The 24,768-nt window shown below is 39.5% G+C and overlaps 1 protein-coding gene across 19 annotated transcripts in view; it reads right to left on the bottom strand.

The window, feature by feature from the left end:
* ANK3 (ankyrin 3) overlaps positions 1-24,768 on the bottom strand; it is a 530,179-nt gene that overhangs the window by 63,436 nt on the left and 441,975 nt on the right. For all 19 annotated transcript variants that reach the window (XM_081157598.1, XM_081157588.1, XM_081157600.1 and 16 more), the window contains 3 exons: positions 21,765-21,867; positions 7,656-7,762; positions 1,890-2,114 (listed from right to left, as the gene is read on the bottom strand). In XM_081157598.1, the coding sequence (XP_081013724.1) occupies positions 1,890-2,114; positions 7,656-7,762; positions 21,765-21,867 (435 nt within the window). The remainder of the gene's footprint in view (positions 1-1,889; positions 2,115-7,655; positions 7,763-21,764; positions 21,868-24,768) is intronic.

Genomic DNA, 24,768 nt, shown 5'->3' with positions numbered 1-24,768 from the left:
CTTGTGACATTTAAGTAGACAGTATCGTCACTCTACAGAGGTCGTGTGTAACCTCACCTCTTCGCCGTGTGATTACGCACGTGTGATAACAGAAGGTAACGGCTTAAACAGGGAAGAGCACAAGAAGGGACAGGGGTTGTAACAATCAAATAACAAAATAAAAACGCGAATATCTGATGTATTACAAATGCCCTCACTTAAAACGGGATGACAAATATGACTTTACTTTGGGCAAAATAATTATAATTAATTCAAATTAAGGATTTAAAAAAAATGTATGCCTTTATGTTCTGACAGGTAGAGGCAAAATCAACCACTCCTAGTAGTGTTAATAACTTCAAGTCAAGTTATTTACCATAGTTCTTATTTTTAACCATAGCTGGTGATTAGATACTGAATCTTTTTTGAGAACTAGATACAATCTTTGCAGGTTAATGTATCAGATACTGTCTCTGTAAATATTCGAGGAATGCGACTTTGTGTATGACACTCAGCGTCACTGGGGAGAAGATATGACAAGGATCTCTGACCAGGGTGAAAGCCAAGCATAACTTCTCATGACAGGTTTCTTCATGCAGACTGCCAAGGCACATACACCAGACAAGCGCACAAATGACAAACACCAACACATCAGCTTAAACAAAATAAAACAAAACAATTCAGTAGACTATTCTATCTGTTGCTTATTTGGTTTTCTTTCCCTATCTTGTATTCCCAATATTATTCAAAATCAGTTCACTTATTGATCACTTTTCCTTCTCAAAGCCCATGAAAATTACTCAGTACACATAAAAAACTTTTTTAAAAAAAGTAACTCCACACACATACAAATACATATACACACACATCTCTCACTAATAGTAAATGTTGATTCAAAGCCTGTAAATACCTTCTCCTATACTGGATTTCAACGAGACTGTCAGTCTGTCTTAAAAGCTATCATATTCAGTCGAAACATTTCAAATTAAAGAAAGGCTTGCAAAAGCACACAAAAAAATTATGAAAGCAGAACGCTTGCAGTGAATTCCACATGCTTGAAAAGCACAAGAGAGGGAGCGGTGCTACATTAAGTCAAGCCACTATGATTTTTTTCTTTCTTTCAGTGACACACATCAACTGAAAGCTTTAACAACTGGAAAAATAAAAATAAACTTAAGACCATGGGTATGACAGAAAAAAATTGAAAATGGAAAAAGAACTGTAGACATTCTGTATCTTGTCTATGAAGAGCCTACCCAATAAATTTTGTTCCTTGAGGCCCAAGCTGCAGGATTCGGCTAACCAAGCTCTCACCCTCATTTACAGGGGGAGGATTGGTGGGAAGATGCAGTTTACTGAATAACATCCATGCAGCAGGAAGAGAAACGAGAAGGGGAAATCGTGAACACACTGTCCGTCACGACAGAGCCTGCCTGATTTGCACCCAAGTGCCACCTCAGAAAATGAAATCAATTTAGCTTCTCTTTTTGTGAAATACCATATCGCAATGGATTGTTTCCCCTAACAGTGATCTTTATAAAAGGACGTGTACCCAAAGTAGCCATTTATTCCATTTATTCCACGTGGTGATATAATTCCAGCATCTGTGTGTTTCTGCTAAGAATGGTGCCTTGACCGCTGGGGGGGTCGGGGTTCCGTGCACTCACTGAGCGGAGAACATGCTTCTCGGTTAGTAAAAGCTTTGACCGGCAAAGCGAGTTAGGGCAGGATCAGCCTATGAGCTTTTCACAGAATTACACAGCTCTGTGACATCTGACACTACACAAAAGGTGTCCTCAAGCCAAATGGTCCAACTAAGCAGTTTTAAGAGTTAACTTCTTGAGTTAAGGGTAAAGAAAATCAAAGGTGTGATTATGAGGGCCAAGATTAAAATTGACAAAATAACTTACCCTAAAAACTGGGCCCCTGCAGGACCCATTTCTACCAGCCTACTGGCTAATCCCTCTCCTTCCACCATGGGGGGCGGGTTGGCCAGTTTATGTCTCTTTACCAAGCGGCAGGTGATTCGGGTGGGGGCCGTGCACTTGCGGGGCGGGATGATGATTCTCATGCCGTGGTGCCGGCTTCCTCGCATGGAGCCGCCTCTTGCGTCCACCATGAAGCTCACCAGGAACCTGCGGGGAGAAGACCGGAGGCCCCATCAGGACAGAAATAAGCCATCTTCAGGAGTAGGTTTCGAAATGAAATGTCCAAGTTTAAAGTGACAGACAATGTAGCTATCATTTCCTCTTTTTAAAAATAAATTGGAAGTAAATACGGTGGAGTCACATCAAACATGCATTTAACTTGTGAACTGGCCAAAAAGTGAAACAAGACAACTTAGTTTTGGTGCAACGTGGCCCCCGGAGAGAAACCGACCACTTTGTCAGGGGCTCAAAGGGAAGGAACGGTGACTGTTCCAAAGTTGGAATAAAAACTGGCTAAAGGACTCGCATGCATTTGAAAACAAAATGCAAAACCACTGTATGTGGTCTCTTGTGGGTGGTTTGAGCTATACTCAAGGATCATTTGAACTATAAATACTTTTAGCCATTTGCTGACTATGGAATCTCTTCCTGACAAGTAAGATGAAACTCCACAGTATGTCTTAACATGTACAACTCATAAAATGAATGTATATTTAATCATACCAACACTCTAATTTTTACTATCACAAAGCAGAATATAAAAATAAAAGCAGATGACTAATTTTGCTAAGGCAATTTTGATGGATAGGGATTTAAGCATTTCAATATAAATCTGGCTTTAAAATAACCTACATTTGAGTGTTTGTACAGCAATACAAACATCATAACTTAGACCTCTTAGAAAATGTCTCTAAACTATATAATTCTGTGATTGGTCTTTATATTAAAGCTAATGAGAAAAAGATGAAATTGTAGAAATGTAGATATGAAAATGTAAAGAAATTAATTGTGCCATATCAGGGTAACGGCACATCGCAATTTGTGATTCCTGTCGTGTCCTTGGCAAGTCCTCCCACCACTGCCACAGCGCTGTGAGGCACTCTGGTTGACATAAATAATCCAACGAGTCCAACATATGGAGGACTGCAGGTCAGACAGGTGAAGAGCAGCACGGACCTGCGCATTCTCACTTTCACATGTGAAAAATGTGCTTGTTACTGGAACAGCACCACATGTGGGTGATTAGAAAATTGTTTGAATACCTACAGTATTTTAGGGAAAAAATTATCCCATCCATCAAAATCCTCTATTATTTACTCATCTAAAAACAGTTCTAACATCCTGCAAATAGATTTTAGGCCTCTGCATGGAGGTTCTAGCTGGGGACGCTTTCTTAAAGAGTTAGCCTCCTGACCTTGGTAGAGCAACCTCTTCGATAAAGCAAATTGACTTGCTGTCCCCATGGACAGAGACATCTGGGGATCATTTTTCAGCCAGTCTGATTTTCAGAACTCACTCTGGTCATCAGTGAGGTGGAATCCACTTCACACCCCTTTGCTCATTTTGGATCTAGCCATTTTCCTCTGGGTTAATTTATGTTTTTTATAACATTCTACCTACTTTGAGAGACTGGGGCCACTATGACATTGAAAGTAAGAGGGGAAGAGACGGACCCCCTCAAAAAACAAAACAAAACAAAAACCAAAAACACTCCTTCCTAGTCAAAGACAAAGATACGTGTTCACCTGTACAAGTGTTCACATGAACTGTCTCTAGTGCCTAAGGATACAAGGCTCACTTGAACCTACTCTGGGGAGCCTACATTTTATAGGCATTTAAATGTTTAACAACCACTTTTAGTCAGTAACGAAGATAATGTGGCAATGAAGTCTAGGACAGAATCTGATCTTTCCCAGCATTTAGTAGTTAAAACCAACTTGTGATTGAGAATCACAGTAAGAGAATGGATTAAAAAACGGTTCAAGATAAACTCTGGGTTTGAAAATTCAGTTGTGTTAGTACAAATAAACACTGGGGTGTTTACACTGAATGGACAGTGTTTGCCCTGGCAACAGGCAACCGAGTCTCAATTACAGAGACAGTCATTCAGATCAGGTCTGCCTTGTTCACTGCTTCCCCTGCAGGGCTGAGCACAGTTCCTACACACAATAAACATTTACTGAACGAACAAATGAACAAAACTATTTTGTTGAGCGTGCTTAGAAACAGCCTTGGTCAGACTTGGTTACTAATATTTATATAAAACATTTGTAGCTGAGCAGTCTGAAGGTAATGTAAAAAGGTAATCGGTGTCAATATAAAAATATCCCAGCTACAAAGAATATCAGCACCAAATAGAAAAAACATGACTTAGATTTTAATGACAAATTGGAAGAGTCTCTTTGTGCTCTGATAGCACCCAGTGCAGAGCTGGAGCTCATGACCAAACCTACATTGTGCTAAGGTTTTCAACTATCTAGAGCCATCGGACTGAGGAAATGTGGGAGTATATGTTAAGCAGGATATAGGTTCTATTATTCAAAAACATTATGAACTATAGTGATTTGTTTTCTAAACTCATTCTTACCTATTCTGTACACAATAAAATTCCATGCAGTATAACTTACAGAAACAAATCGAAAGGTGATGTTTAATTGTACGTGTTGGATCTTATTAATATATATTTTTTCACATTATAAGAAATAAACAATTGATTACATTAAAAAAAAAAGGTGTTTCAAGGAAGCAGTACTATGAAAAAACACACACACAAAAAAACCCCCCAAAATTATAATTGTTCCTTTTTGATCTAAAGAACTTATTAGTTGATTAAATCTAAGGTAAGATAAAAAACCTGTTATTAACATTTAAACTAAAGCAGGAATTCTACAAATGATCCTAAAATCAACACATGAATATTTCTAGTTTTAGGAACAGCGAGATGACAAATGCTACAGACACTGACACAATCTAACTGCGGGGGGGGGGGGAGGATTCACATAAATTAAAAATACAAAAAAAGGATGGTTCACATAAAGGACACAGTTATCACCTTGAATCATACTGAGGAAGTGGAGAAGAATAGCTGCAAAATAATTTAGAAAGCAAATGGGAAAATTAATGTAAGATCATTAGAAGCAAGCAACAGAAAATGTCAATGATAAGCGAAAGAAAAATAAAAACCGTCAGAACATGAAACCGAGGCGTCTGGCATTTGTGGGGCCCCCTGGGAATGTACCTGCTGCACATAAGCTACTCCACAGACCTGGCGTAGGTGAACTACATCCCAGTATATACCACGTCTGTATTTTTCTTTTCAAATAAGCGCATATTAGCTGCTATCACTTCTGCTTTCCTGCATATGTCTATCGTCTTTAATAAATTCAAGGAGGAGATAATTTGCATATTTAAATCCTTCATCGTCTCCAGTGTATGGGAAAGTTCTTTTCTGACTGTATTATCCTGTGCTCCCTCAACTTCTCAGTTTAATAGATCAAACACTAGTACTTTTCTTTCCTATGAGGAGATTTGTAACACAGTGGAAGTTCACCACGCTTGATTCCAAGAACTCTTCCATGTGTCTGCCCACCGAATGTATGCCAAGTATTTTATATTTTCCTCCTCAACTCTCACTGTTTTTGCTCTTGCAGTTTTAGACTCGTATATTATCTAATATAAATCGTGTGAATATTTTTAGCAGTTTAATAATTACCATTACTATAATTGAAAGTTTTTCTAATTTAGTTAAAGAAATATAATGTTAATAACTCAAAGACCACCATGTAGTGTATAGTTTATAAAGCACTTTCGTGTCAATCATTTCTGTTCCAATGACATGCAGTGACTTGTTTTTCAGAACTGTGCTGTTCAGAGCTACAGCTCCGTAAGGATACTATAGGGAACCTGCAGCATTACTCTGAGTCTCAGACTTTTCACCTGTAAGATGGGGAAAATGAGTGAAACTTCTCTCACAGAGTCATTGAAGGTTTAAGTAAATATTAAAGAAGATAATACATTTAAAACATTTAGCACAATGCCAGGTACATGAGCACAAGGTAAATGTCAGCTATTACAATTTATTTTAATTAAAAGCAGCAGAAAATACGTCATGTCATACATATGGCAACTACAATGTTAATTATTGTTAATTTATTTAATTCCAAATGAATCAGCCCTTGTCCTGGATCACAACTAATTTGTGTCCTAAATGCCAATTTCAGAGGTGAAAATACCTTGAAACCATCACTACCTGAATGTGTTATTTCTATTCCATTTGTAGGAATAACACTTATTCCAAGTTTTAATTACCTATAGGTAAAGAATTCAATTATCTAAAAATACATTGATTACCAATTCAGCAGTCAAAGCAGTTCAGCTTTTAGCCACCAGCTTCAAATTTTGCTGACTGGTGGGGCAACAATGAGGCCTGTTTGTGTGGTTCTCACCACAGCACTTCTCGTGGACATACACTGGTACATTAACTTTTTAAAAGTGGATTTCTCTATATTCTTTTAAAAACCCACTTCCTTTTTCTAATTGTAATTTAACACAACTTAATTATAGTTTCATTTCAGAAATGCAGAAGGCACCAAACTTGATCTCGAGGTCTCAAGCTTATATTTTCTTTTCAAACGAAAATCACACAAAAACAATCATTTGTCAATCTATATATCATATGAGAAAAATATAAGAATACCAGAGTTTACTGCTTATTTAAAAACTAAAGTTTTGAGTGAAATTCTTCTATCATTTGAAGCAAAGCACCTAAGAGTCAACCTGAGACAGCATAGGGAAGTGAGCCTGGGAATAGAAAATACCGGGCAGACTAGGTGGTTGGAAGGAATTCCAGATAAGCTGACTGCAAAAATATCACCACCCCTCCCCTCTGTACTCAAGAACCAAGAGGTCTTTACCTCCCTTCCAGCTGCTGCTTAAACTACATGTGCCCTTGACCAAGCTGTGACTGCACAGGACCTTCCCGGGGGCGGTAGTGAGCAGTCCGCATCTTGCTCTCACAGCAGCAGATGGAAGCAGTTACCAGGCCAGGCAGCTGGAAAAGGAAATCCCCGCAACCCTGAAATCGAGAATTTCTCCAGCCTGCCTTTTTCAAAAAGCTGCCCACTTTTTCCCCAGCTTATAAAAGAGCCGAGCAGAGCCAGCTCCCAAGTCAGTTCAGAGGACCTTCCTTTCCTCTATGCGGCCTGCCTCGTGCTTGAGCATAAGCTTAATAAAATCTGCCTAGAAATGTCTCTCAGGTTTCCTTTTGATTTCTGTCTTGGGGAACCCCAGAACCCCAATGCTGGTTAACAAAACAATGAGGTAAATTAATAGAAATACCTATATATTTATTCTTTTATTAGAAAGGAAAATCAGATACTTAGGAAAAAACTTCATTTGACTAAAGTAAAATGAAGAGAAATGGCTATATTTAAACTTTTTAAATTGAAAAGGAAAATTAAAGACCTAGAAATGTACCAGCATAGCCAGGAAAATTTTAGGCACCATAACTTTAATGAATTGCCTTTCTAACACTGTGTTTCTCTCTATTAATAAAAATAGATACACAAATTTGCTTAGAAAAATGTTTACTAATGATTTATAAATATGCCACATACACTCACTAATGAAGTCCTATAAAAGATCAATATTTCATACATATGAAGCTTGTCAATATGAGTTTATAACTGCAAATATTAAATGTAATGTGAATTTAATAGGACAAAGAAAAGTGACTTTTGGGTTACTTACCCAGAATGAACAGGACTTGAAACAAGATTGACATTGTCCAAGGTGTCTGCAGCCCAGCTATAGTGTCTAAGAGAATCTGAATCGAATTCTCTTGTGAATGTTAGATGCTGAAAAATAAAAGGGTAGACTGCATCAGGAACCACATGAGACCCTGGCTTCTCTGCACTTACAGAAAACCTGAATGTCTCTATCAGTTCAGGTAGCCTAACATTCAAAACAATTTTCATACACTCCACTACAGGTCTACATTGATGCTTCAAGAATTAGAAAATAAAGGTCATTGATAGGCTATGTTATTTCAATCTTTTAAGAAAGCATCTTGAGTAAGTGGCATAACAAGAGAAATAATTCTAACCATGATTTTAAGCACTTCAACACATCTTTAAATTAATCCTATGACAATTGTAAAACTCTTTCCCAAATCTCAAAATGAAAATAAAACATTCAATCTCGATGACTTCTATCTCTAGGTGGGGCAGAGTAGCCTGGAGCTGCTGCCAAGTCCACCAGATAAATATGGAAGTCATCTCTGAGTGCAGCAGAGAACAGCTGAGGCATGAACCAGAGGAGCTGGACTCTGGAGAGGGGAAGATCTTGAGCAGTCCAGCTGACTTTTTGTTGCCATTTTTAACTTGGGGGCATTTCTCAATGACCAGTGCAGACAGAATTTGGGCTTTTGTATCTGCAGGGGCCACTGCTGGGGGACAGAAAAATCAAAGGAGTTTGGTGGCGATTTGGGAGGCCTCCAGCACGCTTTCCAGTAAGAACACTGGCTGAATTCTGGGGCTGTGCAGAACAGGAAGCTGAAAGCCTAACCAGAAAATTTCTGAGGGGCACATGGAGCTTTTTGGCAGTTTCATGAGAAATAGATTTAGAGTTTGGGACTTGTCATGGAGGAGACTTGAAAATCACACCAGAATTTCAAGTCAAGACCGTGAAAGGCCAGGGACACACCAGAGGTCGTCTCAGCTGCAAACCAGCCTCATTGCAGCAGGCTCTTGATAGGATTAAATAACCAGCCACCACTGCTTGCCAAGCAGAGGGAGGGTGAATCCTCCGAGGACTATAGCAGCATCGGGCGTGGCGTGTCTGCATCTGTTTTACACATCATGTCCAGCATGCAGGAAAAATGTGCCAAGAATGGCCAGAGCACATGAACAAAACAGGGGAAAAACACACCCAGCTACTATAAACAGACTCCCAGGTCATCCTACATTTTGAAATAAGCTAATAAGAACTTTAAATAACAATGATTAGTATGTTTAAGATAATAGGGGAAGAGATAGAAAAAAGAAAATAAGACAAAGATAACTGAACAGAGTGCTGGAATATATGCAAGAAAGAATCAAATGGGCATCTGTCCAGTTCTAAAAACAATGCCAGTTCTTGACTAGACACAACAGAAAATGGGGTTAGTCAATTGGAAGCATAAATGGAAAACTATACAAAATGAAGGATAGATTTAAAAAAAGAAATACGGAAAATAGTATGAGACATGTGCAACAGTGACAAATATTAATATAAGTGTAATTTAGAAGAGAATGAAGCAGAAGTTTTATTTGAAGAGAGAATGACTAAGAATGTTTTAAATTTGATGTAAGATATTATCCCCCAGACCAAAAATGAGATCAATCTCAATTTTTGTCCTGTTAAAAAGAGTTGCTTCCTACTGAAGCTCCATCAAATGACAGAACTCAAAGAAAGTAACAAATGTGAGAGCATTAAAGTTGAAAAGAATGCCTAGAAATGAGGGGAAGATTGTTTAAAGTAGAAAATAGTACAGAATATAGAAGAAAGCAGAAAATCAGTTCAGGAATTTCAAATTCTACCCCCCCACCCAAAAAAAAAACACAGTTCTAGAAAAAGAAAAATAGTAAAATAGAGAAAGAAATCAAAGAAATAATGCAAGAAAATTTCCCAGAGCTGAAGACTGAGTTCCCAGAGTAAAAGGACTCACTGAGCGACCAGCACTATAGAGAAATATAAAGCCCACTGTAGCACATCATGATGTAATTTCTGAACTTTAAGACACAGAAAGATCCTTCAAACTTAGAGAGGAAAATGGTCACAGATGGCAGACTCCCACCGGACTTTAAGAGCAAAAGCTGAAGTTAAAGGCAATGGAGCAATCCCTTCAATGTTCTCAGAGGAAATGATTTTCAACCCAGAATTCTATAACCAGCCAAACCAAAAAAATAAGAAGTATAAAAATAGAATTAAGAATAGAATTATTTTCAGATACGTGAAACCTCAAAAAAGATATGTATCTGATACACTCTGTAAAGGAAACAACCGAAAGATGTACTCCACCAAAATGGACTAAACCAAGAAGTAAGACACAGGGTCTAACACAAGAGCAGGGAATTTTCATGGTGACGACGGCGGAGGAAGCAGGACTCTGTTACAGTGGCCCACAAGGAACGTGACAACTAAGAAAGCTCTAGGAGAGATGGATTAAGTAGACGAAATTTACAGAACACCTAACAAGTGTGAACATACTGAGAGGAGATTTGCACAACTGGGGAGGAATTTGTAGGCTGCACTAGTGATTTGTACAGAGACCACCAACCAAAGGAAAAACCTCAGGGAAAGTAAAATACTGTGCCAGAAAGAAAATGCAATCATAATATACCTCACATCTGTAAATAACATTTAAATAGGCATAATAATAGGAGCACTAAACACATACTGGTATAACCAAGATAAACTACAGCTGTTCAGGGAAAATTGGGGAGATGGGAAGTGTGCATGGTGAGAGAGACGAGCTATTTAAAAAATTAGAGCTTCATTTTCCATTTTGGTGAGTCAATAAATAATTCCTGAAATGGGGAAAAGCCAACAAGAAGCAATGTACATATTATTTAGAGGCATGAAAGCATATAATAAGTCATTAGAAGGTACACTAAGCAGTTGTCTCTGGAGAGAAGATATTGGGGGCTAAAGGTTCATACAGGAATTTTTTTTTTCCACTACTGAGTATGTCTTGTAAAATGGCATGACTTTTTATTTGTTTGTATAACTCTGATAATAATAAAAGTTAAATTTTAAAAATTACTCTGAATTACTAAGATTTTTAAAAAAGCCATGAAATCAAATTGAAAGAAAATATTTGTAGAGCACTTAGGTGCAAGTCACCATCCTATCTAGATCCTAGGAAAATGCAGAAATGAGTCAAGAACTGCTTTCTCTGCGTTCAATGAGAGATGACACATCCCGTGGATGAATGTGCGATCAGTGGTGTTAATGGGAGTCCGCAGAACCAAAGTCCTAAACCCAAAAGAGCAACATATCACTTCAGAAAATCCCCAAATTCTAAATGGGTAAACCAAAGATTAGGTGTCAATTTCAGTGTGGCCTTATTTACCAGTTTTACTGACTTCTGGAGACCCCAAATAACCAACCTTCAGAATAGGGCAAAATATTTAATATAAAGTGGGCAGTGCTGCTCATTTTATTTTTTAGCAAACTACAACATCTGTATTTGAGACCCTGAGGTTACTTTTCACTAAGGACCCATTTTAAAAAATGTTCTAATAAATAAGTAATATCACTCTTCTTTGGTAATTACAGTAAGTTATTTACCTTTGGCACTCTTAGAAACACACACTGGTGACATTAATTATTGAAACAATGAATTATATCACACGAAAAGGTATCAGCGCCGCCATGCAATATTTATCGAGGCCAGAGTATGCAGGCACACTGGGATCCCACATCCCTTCGAGGTATTCCCAACTCCTTTCCTCTCGCAACTCTTTGCCACTCACTGAAAATTCATCATAGCACAGATGAACAAATGTAGAATGAACAAATATACTTGTTCGAACAATCAGCTCTATGTCCCAATGTTTGTCCCAGTTATTTTCCTTCATAGAGGTCTGCTTAGGTCTATGGGCAGACCTAACAATTTTAATAACTCAATACAGACAAAATGCTCTTCTTACAGTGCATTCATCTAAATAAAAACTAAGGTAATTCAACTGAACCTATGGTCTTTACAGAAAGAGAATGAACTGGTAGTGTCATTTCCAACCTACCTATGTCCGAATAGAAGTGTCTACAGATTAGGGTTTACGGAAAGCTGAAACGTGAAATTTGAACTGTTTACTAACTTCGATAAACAATATGCATTTCAAAATGTGCACGGCACCATGGTACCAACAAAAAGTTCCCCCATTTGGTTACTGAACAAATAGACATTAAAAATGATAAATAGGACACCACATGTGATGATGGTTTAAAAAGATGAAATAGAGTTGGCTCTTGAGTTTCCCACAGCAAGTAGGGTGTTCCCAGGGTTTAATGGAAAAACTTGGCTTTGAAGTTTAGTCACAGACTTGGATCTGAAAATTGCCTTTGCCACTTGTTAATGGAGAACACTTCTTCCCCACTCCTAAGTTTTCCATTTTGGAATGGCAACTCCATTGTGTGACTGTGGGCCTCTCCCTCTCCCTTTATATTCCATTTGGCCCTTAAAATGTGGAGTGATTTATGTGAGCGGCAAATTTGGGAAAGGTAGCTGGGAAGGCTCTGCTCAGAGCCAATTTTCACCCTCTCGGGCCTGAGCTTGGTCACAGAGCACAGAGATCCTCCTCTGCTCCCTAAATCCATCTCTGTGAGGGGTACGCCTGCCCTGGGCCGGTGATGCTGGCCGCTGGGTAGGGGGACTGCCAGTTTCGCGGGTTTAGTTGGTAGGCCCCCTTAGCTCAGATACTAAGCCAGCCCTCAACTTGGCCTCCATCGGGACTAAAGAAAATATTTTGCTTTTGACCGTTCCTTATCTTTATTTATTGAAAGCCCCTTTGGAGATGCCCAGCATTACTTGTGGGTTTTATGATCCTTAGCATATTTCTTAACTTTTCTCAGTCTGCTTTCTCATTTTCAAATTGAGGTTTGGTTGATATGGAGATTAAATAAAATTATACATCAAAAATCTGGCACCAAAGCCAGTGTTGGCCTGAAATTATAATGTCTCCTTATGTGTGTAGTAGTTTCTACTTTTCAAATGACTTTTGTTTATAGTAGTTCATTTGTTAAAATCTGGTAATCTGTTAGGAAAATACAGCAAAACAAAGGTATTCCAGTGTCAGCGTTGATCATTTACAGTTTATATACCAAATCAGCAGAGCCCATTCCGTTAGAAGAATGTTTCTTATCAATGCCTAGGTCTTATTTACTGACTCAAAATGTTTACATTCCCATGTTAACAGCAGTATCACTAGACCTTTCCATTCATTTGTTCTTTGAATCCTCAGAACCCAGAAGCTCTGAGAGGTAATAGTATACCCATTTTACAGATGAGGAAACTGAAGTTCAGAGAGACTTCGAACATTTGATAATACAAGGTCAACACCCAGCATTGGGTGGCTTTAGTAGAACACCATGCTAAGGGAGAATTCATAATGACTTAGTAAGACCTTATACTTCCATGTCAAAAATGATATAAATAAGCACATCACTTTTCATGTTGGCGGTGATGCCAAGGATACTATTAAAATCAAAATGCACATTATTCTATTGAATCCAAAGCCTGACTAATGATGATATCACTGTCTAAAAGAGCTTAATACTTTCCAAAAATAGTTTCTCACTAGCCCTACTCATCAGAGGAAAGAAAGCAAGTACACACTGGCCTTACAAATGAGGACACACCCGAATGCCCAGGCATGGAAGAAAAGAAGCAAGAGACAAGAAAGTATTTGCAAGGAAAAGAAAGAGAAATCTCATTAACTCCAATATTAGATGATTCTCCAGGTTGCTCTCTGTCAACCCCCAGTATTATATGACACCACTTAAGGTTCTTGTCTGTGGACTCTGATGCCCCTGGGAGCCAGCAGTTAACTGGTGGCCTTGACAGGGCCATGGCAGGAGGAACCCACGTGGGTGTCAGTTCCCTCAAACAAAGAATAGATGACTTGGGCTGCATCACTTCATAGCCCAGTGAATGGAACCTCGTTGCACCTGCATTAGAGTAATGGGTAGATAATATTAAGTGCCCCAATTCACTGAGAAAATGGAATGACTCAAGTAATATGAGAGCAATTTGGAAATTCTAAATTGCTATGCAAACAAAAACACAGATAATAATCATGCAAATACTCCCAGGGTGTCCTTTTTTAAAAAAAAACAACAATGGAAAATAATTTATTTCTTAAATTTAATAATATTCTAGCCATCCATGTAGCTTTTTAGGATACCATATGTCTTATCAGACTATAGAGATGTTAATCCCTCCAGGATTAACAAGCAAAGGGGTATTTTGGCTGTGACAAATACTTGTCCAAACATCAACTCTTCCTGAGGTGAATAAGCTTTGCTCAGGTCTGCCGTTTTCCCTTTATTACAGTGGCCTGCGCCTTAGGGGCCAGCAGTGCAAAGGGTGCAAGCAGCCATCAGGCTTCAATTCTATTCTCAGCTCTACCATCTCATGCCACCTAATATGACACTGGGCAAGTGAAATGCTCCTCCCAGCCCCAGTCTCTTGGTCTGTAAGGTAACAATGATAACAACTAATCCACAAGGTGGCTAAAAGCACGAAATGAGAAGATCCATTTAACAAAATGCTGTGGCAGGTACAGCACTGTCTTGTAACTATTATGATACACAGCAGATATCGAGTGAAAGAAATGGCAAACTGGTACCAAAATAGAGAGTAGGTCTGTTTGGACATCCAGCACAACTACTTGGAAATATTCCTTTAAGAAATGAATGTCATCTTTAAAAATATAAGTCATTAGGCTTTTGAATTATCATAGTCACAGAGAACAGAATGGGGGTTACCAGAGGCTGTGTGGTGGAGGAAAAGGGATGATACTGATCAAAGGGTATAAACTTTCAGCTATAACATGAAGAAATTCTGGAAACTCAGTGTGCTGCAGGGTAACTGTAGCTAATGATAATGTATTATATACTTGAAATGTGCTAGGACAGTAGATCTGAAGTGTTCTCATCACACAAAATAAGTGATAACTATTGAAGGTAATAGATATGTTAATTAGCTTGATTGTGGAAATCATTTTACAATGTGTGTGTGTGTGTGTATATATATATATATGTCAAAACATCATGTTGTACATCTTAAAAAAAAAATGGATTCCATAAAAGAACACCCGATTCAAGCAGCAAAATAAAGTAAAACTTAAAGGCTTACTAAAGCAGTTTTTTGTTTGTTTTTTTAAGTATCTTTTTTTGAAGTGAACTGTTATTACCTCTTAAGACCTATTTGAGACTACTAGACCAGAATGAAGCTGAGTTCTTTGGAACTTCCACATCTGATTGATTTCAAGATAACTTAGCTAACAACTTCAACAAAATAAGGTGAATCAAGGTCAGGGTGGACGCCGAGAGTGTTAAAACATCAACATCCCGCTCAAGATGTCTAAATGAACTGTACCACCTTAAGTCACAACACTAACTTCTCTTCCTTAAAAAGAGTCTGTAATCTTGCTGACCAATCTGCCAGAAGTGTTGAACAGGTCACCTGAGTAATGCTGGCAAAGCACTTTGAAGAGAAAAAGCAGCATATTAAATGTCAGTAGTCAAAGGTGCTTATCTTCTAGGGGACTATCTTGAGCAAATCTTTAATCCCAGGCTGGCTACCTTCTGCCACCATGCACATTTTTGAGAGCCCCTTACAAATGAGCTTAACTGAAAGAAATGGGAAGGTAAATCTGCTGATACAGGGGAAGGGGATGTGTGTATGGGGTGTGGGGTGTGTGGAATGGGGTTGACAGGGAGAGGAAGAAACCTATCAGCTTAACCACCCTTCTGGATTAGGCATCTTCTCCCTTTCTATTACTGAGATCATTGAAAATTGCTAGTCTTAAAAAAATAAATGTGTACTTTCTCCCGAAGAAGCCTCCAATTTGCACATGACTTACTAACACATCAAGTAGTACATAACAATATATGACTAAATTATACATGAGATCATCCTCACTTAGCCTCAAAATAGGCCACGTCTAACCCAAAGGATCTGGAATCCTAGGCTGTGAGGTAAATGAGAAGAGTTATAATGTGACAGTTGCCTCCAGGTACAGGAAGGCTATAATAAGGCCTCCAATATTAACCAAAAATTCCCCTCCACAGTTACCATTCAAATAGCCAATGCAACTGCACGCTGCTTTAGTTAAACCTTCTAAACTGGTCACCCTTTGAAGTCCGGCCACTTGTCCTCTTAGGCATAAAACCCTTGGGGTCAATCTAGTCTGAAAGGGAAAGTCTGCAAAATGAAAGCAACCTAATCAGAGAGGGAGAGGGCTGGGCAGCTGCCCCATTTCTCTCTTTTCATTGACATATGCCCCTCTATCAACAGGACGGAAAGGAAATGGAAGGTGCTCATTCCTTAGTGATCGGTTGGCAAAGAATGCCTTTCTAAAAGTTTTTTGCTTGCAAACACTCACGCTTACCCCTACTCTCTTAAATCACAGCTCATTTTCTTTTTGTTTTGTTAAAATTAGATTTATTTCTAGAGAGAAAGCATAAAAGAATAGAATCTCAAGGGGGAATGGCATTTTAAGATGCTAGAAGATTATGTACATTGCCCTTGATATGTGGTTGTTCATACCAGGTTTGACAACCACCAACAGTGAGCATATTAGTGAGGACAGAAACCCAAATTATGCTGGCTTAAGACACCATCTCCCAGGGGTAGGCGGGGATATGGAGATTAATTTACCTGTTTATACAGTGAGAAAGTCTGGGTGATACTAACTATAGGCGTGGCTGAATCCAGCCATAGCTCAAAAGATGATAGGAATCCTTGGTCTTCATGCTCCACCACCCCCTTTATAGCTTTGGGTTCACATCATCTTTATAGCTTAGCAACCCCCCAAAGGCTAAACAAAGTCTCAAATTTAAGCCTCACGAGACTGGCTAAGATTTTACATTTCACCCTAACGTAATTACTGTAATCCAGGAAAAGGAATGCTCTGAAAGGCCAGTTTGGAGGCTCATCCTTGGATGAGAGGAGGGATTTCAACCCCTTCTAAACTACATTGACTGAGAAATGGGTGAGAAATGGGGGCAGAGGTTTGAGCATCAGATCCTATGGCGGCCACCTAAAGAAAGTGGAATTGGTGCACGCAGGCAAAAACAACCAGCGTCTGTAAGTGATTTCTGCTCTCCTCCCATCTTTGAATAACTACCAGAAATCATATTGAATTAAATGTTTCTGCAGGCAATATACATCCCTTGGCCTTACAAATACTTCTAGGGTCATTCAAAGGAAGTTTAATTAATTAGTTAGCCTTCAAAATATTCTTAGACCACTATCATGCCTTCTACCTCCTATCCATGTAAAGGTTAAATATTTCCATTCCTCTAATGATATCTTATATGCCGTAATTTTAAGCAGACTCATTTTCTTCATAATTTTCATGACTTGTTGCTGAATATAAGCTGTCAGTTCCTTTTAAAGCGCATTAAATAAGAACTTATTATTAAAATTAGAAATAAGCATAATAAAGAACACATGTCTAAACAGAATCTTTCATGCTAAAAATGGATAAAGATGATGGTACCACACCCACATATATATATATTTTTTTTCTTTAATAAGCATGTGTAGTTTTTTAAAAATCCTCACCCAAGGCTATGTTCTTTTTATTAATTTTTTTTTTTTTTTTTTTGAGAGAGAAAGGAAGAGAGAGAAACATCAATATGAGAGAGAGGCATCAATTGGTTGCCTCCCCTACGCGCCTCAACTGGGGATTGAACCTGAAACCTGGGTATGTGCCCTGACCGGGAGCCAAACCCGAAACCTTTTCGGTGTATGGGACAACACTCCAACCACCGGAGCCACCCGGCCAGGGCGGTGCCACACCCAGAGTAAGAATCCCAACAAGTGTGAAATCCTGGAGGGCAGAGAGGAAAGCTCGGGCTCTTTGCTGGCTTCCTCCCACTCACTCAGCTGGGCCGTGCAGATGTGCAGTGTAACTGCGGACGGGTGTTAAAAGGAGGCAACCTGGGGCCAGATGGCCAGTGTCTCGGCCATTTCCAGCTGTGTTCCCTGGGGTGAGTTACTTAAGCTGTCTGTACACTTCAGTTTCTTCATCTTTTCAGTGGAGCCAAGAAATTCTCTCATAGGATTTTTGTGAAATGTAAATGAGTTAATGCTGGTAAAACTCTTAGAACAGTGCCTGGCACAGAATAGAAGCTCAAAATTAGCTGTTTTCACCACCATCACCATAAGCATCACCGCCATATTTCCTGATGTCTATGGCCTCTCATGACCAGTACTCCACTGATGTAATGGGGATTGGCTGACCTGAATCATGCATAGCAAGTTAAGCCATACCAGACAGCGCTTTCAGTAATTAAGTCAGAAGATATGACAGAACCAATCTATTCTATTCATCTCAGACAACTGGCCTTCAGTTTAGGGTCATCCCTTTTGTCTATTACTGCCTACTTGGAAAGGAATGCTTCCAAGAACAGAGAGATGTTGCTCCAAGACTATGTGACATGTGCAAATCTGAGCTCATAAAACAAATACATTAGATGTTGACTGACCAACACACAAGAAGATCCCAGGCAGAGTGCTTTAAGTCAGTGATTCCCACTTAGAGGCGCATTCCACAATCACCTGTGGAGCTTTAGCAAAAACGCACACGCCCAGGGACCCAGTCAGGGAAATGCTGATTCTGTCAGCATCTTGTTTTCCAAGCAGCCACGGACGATTCCAGTGTGTGCTCCCACAAGGTAGGGGGTTTTCAATTCTGGGTGCATTGAAAAATGCAATGCCTAGCCCCGCCCAGGTCCACTGAATCAGAAACTGAGCAGTTGTCTTTGCAACAGTTCTCTAGGTGATTCTCATGAGTGGTCAGGACTGACAGTCACTGCTTTAAATAATCAGATCTTCTGACAAATGCAAGATGTTATTTATTGACATATAACTTTCAGAAACATATCTCCAGGTGGCTCTTAATTAAAAGGTAAAGCAGAGGTGAAAGATAGGCAGTTCATAGATAAAAAAAAAAAAAAAAAAAGAGTCCACTCTTGACTGGGGAGAGTTAAGTGGTTTACAGACTAATCCTGATTAGGGCCCAGCAAGGACCGAGGACAGGCTCACTTGTCCCAACTCCGTTCCCCAGCCCTGGCCTCCAGCACAGGTGGCGGGCCTGTGGGAATTATCCCGGGTCTCAACTGTCCTGTAACTGTGGTTAATATGCAAACTGATTAATCATCAGCAGGATGATAACAAGGCAACGGCCTTGTGTGGGTGAGGTCTACTCATGTTGAAAAAGCTCGCGGAGAGTTAATTTTTATACATTTTCCGCCTTAACTGGTCAAGGCACCTTTGGGCAATGACAGGGCAGTTTTCAGTGTGACAGTAAGTCCTGTCCCACTGCTCTGGGAATTCTAAGCACTGAAGACCGCTGGCATGCGTTCAGCCAAAACCAATACCGTGGGGGAACTCCGTTCTGAAATTTATATAGATTCCGAGGCATGAGAGGCGTAAACTAATAGTTTTGTACTTAAATTCTAATATAAAGTGTGTACATGAACTGCTCAAGTAAACGCTGCTCATTAGCCTCGCACAGTGTAACTGGACTCTTCCCCCTGAAGGCCTCTTGTGAGGAAATTAGCCTTTTCTCTCTCTTCTGTAATGAATGAGACACTAGGGACTAAATAGGTTAATACACCTCTTTCAGAATTTATCTTACCCTTTCCTCCAAGCTTTTATTTTGAAGGTGTTCATACAAATAAAAAAGTTGAAAAACCAGTATAAGGAATGCCCATATACACCCCACCTCGGTTCAACACTTAACATTTTGCCACATTTGCTGTTTTTTCCCCTTTCTTCACACACATACACACTTTTTTTGTGTGACTGAACCACTTGAAAATAAACAGCTGACTTAATAATGACTTCATTCCTGAAAACTTCAGCATGCATACCCCTGAAATGGACACAGTCCCCTGTATAGCTTCAATACTGTTAACACTGCTAAGAAAATTAACAATTTCCTAACAGCATGGCCAGTACATTTTCAAATGCACCCCCAACTGTCACTGAGATGTCTTTATGCCTTTTGTGCTTTTCTTCAAGTCTCTGGTGAATTTCTTATGAAGGTGTGTGGCCAGGAGTGAGGTTATATGCTCACTAAACAGGCTCTTTCCTCAAGGAATGCTTGTCAGACCGTGGAATGCTCTGTGGTCATTCAGCTTAAGGTTTCTTGGTAAAGGTCTCAAGATGTCCTAAACCCTCCGACCCCTGCCTGGTCAACAGAAGGGTTGTGACATCTGCAGAGGGGCTTTTGAAATGGAAGCAGCAGCAAACTGAACAAAAGAACATCGGTTTTACCTCAACACTTCTCTTTAGCCTGTATTTCTTTTCACAAATCCTCATTGTGAGTCAATGCCGCCCCTCTGCTCTAATTGAGGGAGCAGGTCTAGGTAGAAGCTAATAGAGGTAATAGTGTGAGAACCCTCAGAAGTCTGTCTGTAACCTCACAGCATCACAAACATTTACATTTTACTTTAAGGTGGAGGCGCGGAATTTGGGAGGTAGTGTAACTATGGCAGTAATAATGGTGGTAATAGTGGCAGAGGCGATGGAGGCAGTGGTGCGGTCACAGTGGTGGTGGCAATACTGGTGAGGTTCTGGTGGTGGTGGTCCCCATTTCAGGTCCTTGCCCCAAAGCAAATATATATTCAGAAACATAAACCATAATTAGGTTCAATCAAGGATTTGCTATTCCGATACAGAACTAGACACATGTTATATATAAGAGAAAAATGTCACTGATACCCAAAGAATATCTTTTCATAAGTTTTGTGGGGTTTCTTTAGGGCATTGAGAATAACAGGCATTTCTACACTTGTAAGTATTATCAATATACCCACTAACAACTCATTTTAATCGGGAACATGAAGAGATCAGGATTACCTGAGTAGGATAGCGACCACAGCCAACCAAGCAAAGAATTCTTTAGAAAATCTCAACCAATACCAGGGTAACACCTTACACTGAAGACCTTAACTTCGTTATTTGAGACAAGTGGTTTTTTAGTGTTAACACCCACTTAAACCATGACATGCTATGGCACCTGTAATCATTCCACAAAGGGTGTTTTTGCCTGAACAAACACTGAATAGCCACTGTATTCACCCTGTAAGGTCTGCTTGCTAAGAATGTTCTAGAGAGTGTAGAGTAATAAAATGTTTATTGTAGGTCCTTGTGAAGTACAATGCACATCTGTGTGCCTGGAAATCAGCATCTCCAGACACGTGGGAGTCCCAAAGGTCTGACTGTCTGCTGGTTAACCTCTAGCTTGGCTATAAGTGACTCTCACTTATGTATCTGCTCCAATTTACATTCATTATGCAGCAAATAAGTCCAGCATCATTTCACCAATCATTTACATTGTTCAAATATTATAAGCCACCATCAAAATTAGTTTTATGGTCCAGTTTCATTCATCATCACATCAGGAATGCAAATTTAAAATCAGGTATTGTGTGTATCTAGAATAATGAACCATCCTGAGCCCATATGCAGCAGGACTATGTTGCTGGGACTTCTTGTATTAAATCAATATCTATTCAACCACAATTATTAAAAAAAAATTGCACAAACACCAAATGAACCTAGTGGAGATTCTGGTAGAAAGCAAAACACCATCACATCTTGAAAAGGCCTATTTCAGGCAGCTTTGAAACTAAGGGATCAAAAATATGACCAATCTATAATCTTTAATTACTTGCTAAAAACAATTCTAGCAAATTCCAACATGCATACAAAGTTTAGCAAAATCAAACATTCAAGTGGATAATGTACGCAACTTTAGCTACCCATTATTATTAACCCTCTTTTTCAAAAATTAAAATAGATTTCACCTAGAAATGAGAAAAAAGATTCATGCCTTGCCTAGGACTTTCTGAGTGTCTCGCTGTGGGATTTTAGCGACTCACCGGAAAAAGAGAGGGATCTTTCTGTTTATGGCACAATTGATTTTTTTCTTTAATTGGGAGTACAGGAAGATTTACAAATGTAAAACCAAACATTCAGAAACACAGTTTTTGTCGTGGGACAAAGATTTGGATTCAAACATACAAGTAAAAGTTTAACAATCAAAGACTATTTTAAAAAGAATGCCTGCCTACCTGCTCTTTGGATGGCACAAGGAGTTCTTCGATCATCATGCTGTCCCGGGCATAGGAGCTTCTGTTCAGGGTGTAAGACCTATCCGAACTGAAGGAGCGGAGGCTGTTGTATTTACAATTAACCATTCAAGAGTGGTAGATGATGATGAGATGGAGAAAAGAAAATTAATGCATGCAACTTTAAAAACAGGCAAGGTGGCTAAAAATATCAACCAACGTTGTTTTTGAAAAGGCATCGTCAAAAAGAAAATCCCTTTTATTTGAGGAAATCTCTTAAGCTTGGACAATCTCATGATCAGGTTTTGTTTAAAATCAGGCCAATTGGTGTTAAATCTGTGAGAAGGTGAAATGCACGAAAACTTTGGATGTTGCATGGTGACAGTCGAACCAACAGGACAACTGAGAAGAACCAGATGATTCCAGATAATCTGATGACCTGAGAGATTTTTCTATGGTAAGACCTTATGTTAGGGTCTCCTCTCTTTCTGGTGCAAATCCGTCTAGCTTGCACTATTATATGAAATTATGTCTGCTATAAATGGTTCTGTTTATATGTCTTTGGGAAGTAGATATGAGTTTAACATATCGAGAGGTTTAGAGTTGCTACTCATGGAAAGCATCAAGTAAGTAAGTAGTGTTATGAATATACCCTACATGATCTTCTCCGCCAGCTTGCTGGCCTTGAAAATTCTAATCCCATGTGTGGTTATTTTTTCTTCCCTTGCTCTCCTCTTTGCTTACGTGCTCCTTCTACCTCTCTCCTTACCAGCCACTTTCAAACCCTCTACACAGCCCCTGAACTTCCCAGAGTGCAAGCTTTCTTATGTCTTCAAGTGCCACTCACCACACTGATCTCTAAACTAAAAACCAATAGGAAACTGGGGGGTGGGTGAAATGTTTGAAGGGGGTCAAATGGTACAAAATTCCAGTTATAAGATAAATAAGTCCTGGGGATGTAAAGTACAGCACGGTGACTATAGTTAATAATGCTGTATTGTATATTTAAAAGTCGCTAAGAGAGTAGATCTTAAAAGTTCTTATCACAGGGGAAAAATTCTAACTATGGTGGTGATGGATGTTAACTAGAATTATTGTGAGAATCATTTTGCAGTATATACATATATCGGATCACTGTTTTATATCTGAAACCAATATAATGTTATTTGTCAATTACATTTCAATCTTAAAAAAAAAAATGCAATAGAGAAGGGAACCTGGTAACCCTGCACGTGTCCATAGGACACGCAGGTGATCTGAGCCTTGGCAGGAAACCTTGTGATGCTACAGGAACACAGAGGATGGAGGCTTGTGGGGAGCGGCTTCAGGCCATCTCCCACATGCCTCCCTATCTCACCTGCCATGGTAGGCTGTTGCCAGGCAGCATTTCACTGCCTCCTGAAGCTTCCTACCCAGCCCTCCTTGGAAGAGAGTGGCAGAATATGGAACCACTGAGCTGCAGTCTAGAACTGGCTCTGCAGCAATGGGGCATCCCACAGCTAGTGAGGCAGACAGACAGCCCCTTTGTTTTGGTGTTACAGTTTTTGGAATGGGGAACAAAGACCATAGCAGTTGGCATCCGTCACTGCCTCTGTAATTAATAAACTGTCTGAATGTAAATGTGGCTGCTTGAATCTTTACCAGTAGATTCAGTCAGACTCTGGCCTTGGCCTTGTGTGTACTAGACAGGGGAAAGAGCAAAGCAGAGGTAAATGCAGAATGACTTTTTGCTTTGCACAAAATGATTTCTTTCCCCCTCTGCACTGACTATACTAAAGGTTACCCCAAAGTGGGTATTTTTACATTAATATGCAGCGGCCCTTGAATTACAGGTATTATTCGAAGTGCCTACATAAATGGGTAGGTACATTCTTCTAGGATTAGAGCCTTAGCTTTCACCAGAATCTTAGAGGGATCTCAGACTCCAAAATGGCCATTATTGTACAGTCAGCAAATATTTACAAAGCAACTACTATGAGCTAGTCAAAATATTAGAAACCGGATATAGAAGCAAAAAAAGAACAAGCATTATCCATGTACAGAGGAGCTTCCCTAGGAAATCACGTGACCTTGAACCCTTGCACAGTCGGGCCTTCTGTGCCCAACCATAACTCCTAACTTTTTCTCCCCACCCTTCATTTCAGTTGCAAACATTTCTTTGTTAGTCCTGTTTCCAGTTGCAAACATTTCTTTCTGTTATTCCTGTTTCTAGCCCCCTTACATTCTCTCAAGTATGATACAAGCCTCCTAAACGCCAGAATACTCTTTCTTACTCTAACTCAACACTGTTCAACAAAACCTTTCGCGACGGGATTGTTCTAAATCTGCACTGTCCACTGCAGTGTCCCCTGGCCACGAGCGGCCACCAAGGACCTGGAGGGGGGCCAGGGACTGAAGAACCGAACTTGTAATCTTATTTAATTTTAACTGGTCATCATCTAAATAGCCCTGTCGCCAGGGGCTACACTATCAGACACTGCAACCTCTAAGTACTCATAGCAAGGTTCTGTTTTGTCCCAGGGATGTGATTTGAGAGGCTCACTCGCATTAGACTTTCATTCCTTTAAGCTGTGGTTCCTGCGGTGTAGGCTAATATTGGTGGTAGGTGGGAAGAGCTTTACTGCAAATGTGGGTGAAGACTTAATAGTTTTAAGAAAGAATTACATATTCATTTTAATTTCACTTTTTAAATATATCTAAGGTGGGTTGATATATTTTAGACATCCTCTGTTTCTTTTAACTTATATAGGCGTGCCAACTGCGGAACAAAGCCCAGATTGGGAGCTATCAACGGAAAGGCCTAAAGACGGCTTCGTTTTATACGTCTAAAGTCCTTACTCCTGAATGTTCCAGACCGACTTACATCAGGCAGATGGAGCCAATTAAATCCATCAAGCTTCACTGGGAATCCTTAATACATCGAAGTAATTTCAGCTACTAAAATTAGACAGTGTTTGCATGGGGATCTGGAAAGCATTAAATTGTTTTTAACTAAGGTCAGCTATAT

This window comes from Miniopterus schreibersii, assembly GCF_964146895.1.
Source record: "Miniopterus schreibersii genome assembly, chromosome: 14".
In the NCBI taxonomy this organism is placed as follows: Eukaryota; Metazoa; Chordata; class Mammalia; order Chiroptera; family Miniopteridae; genus Miniopterus; species Miniopterus schreibersii.
Note: the sequence above shows the minus strand (reverse complement) of the source record. Positions and strands in the feature narration are given on the sequence as shown.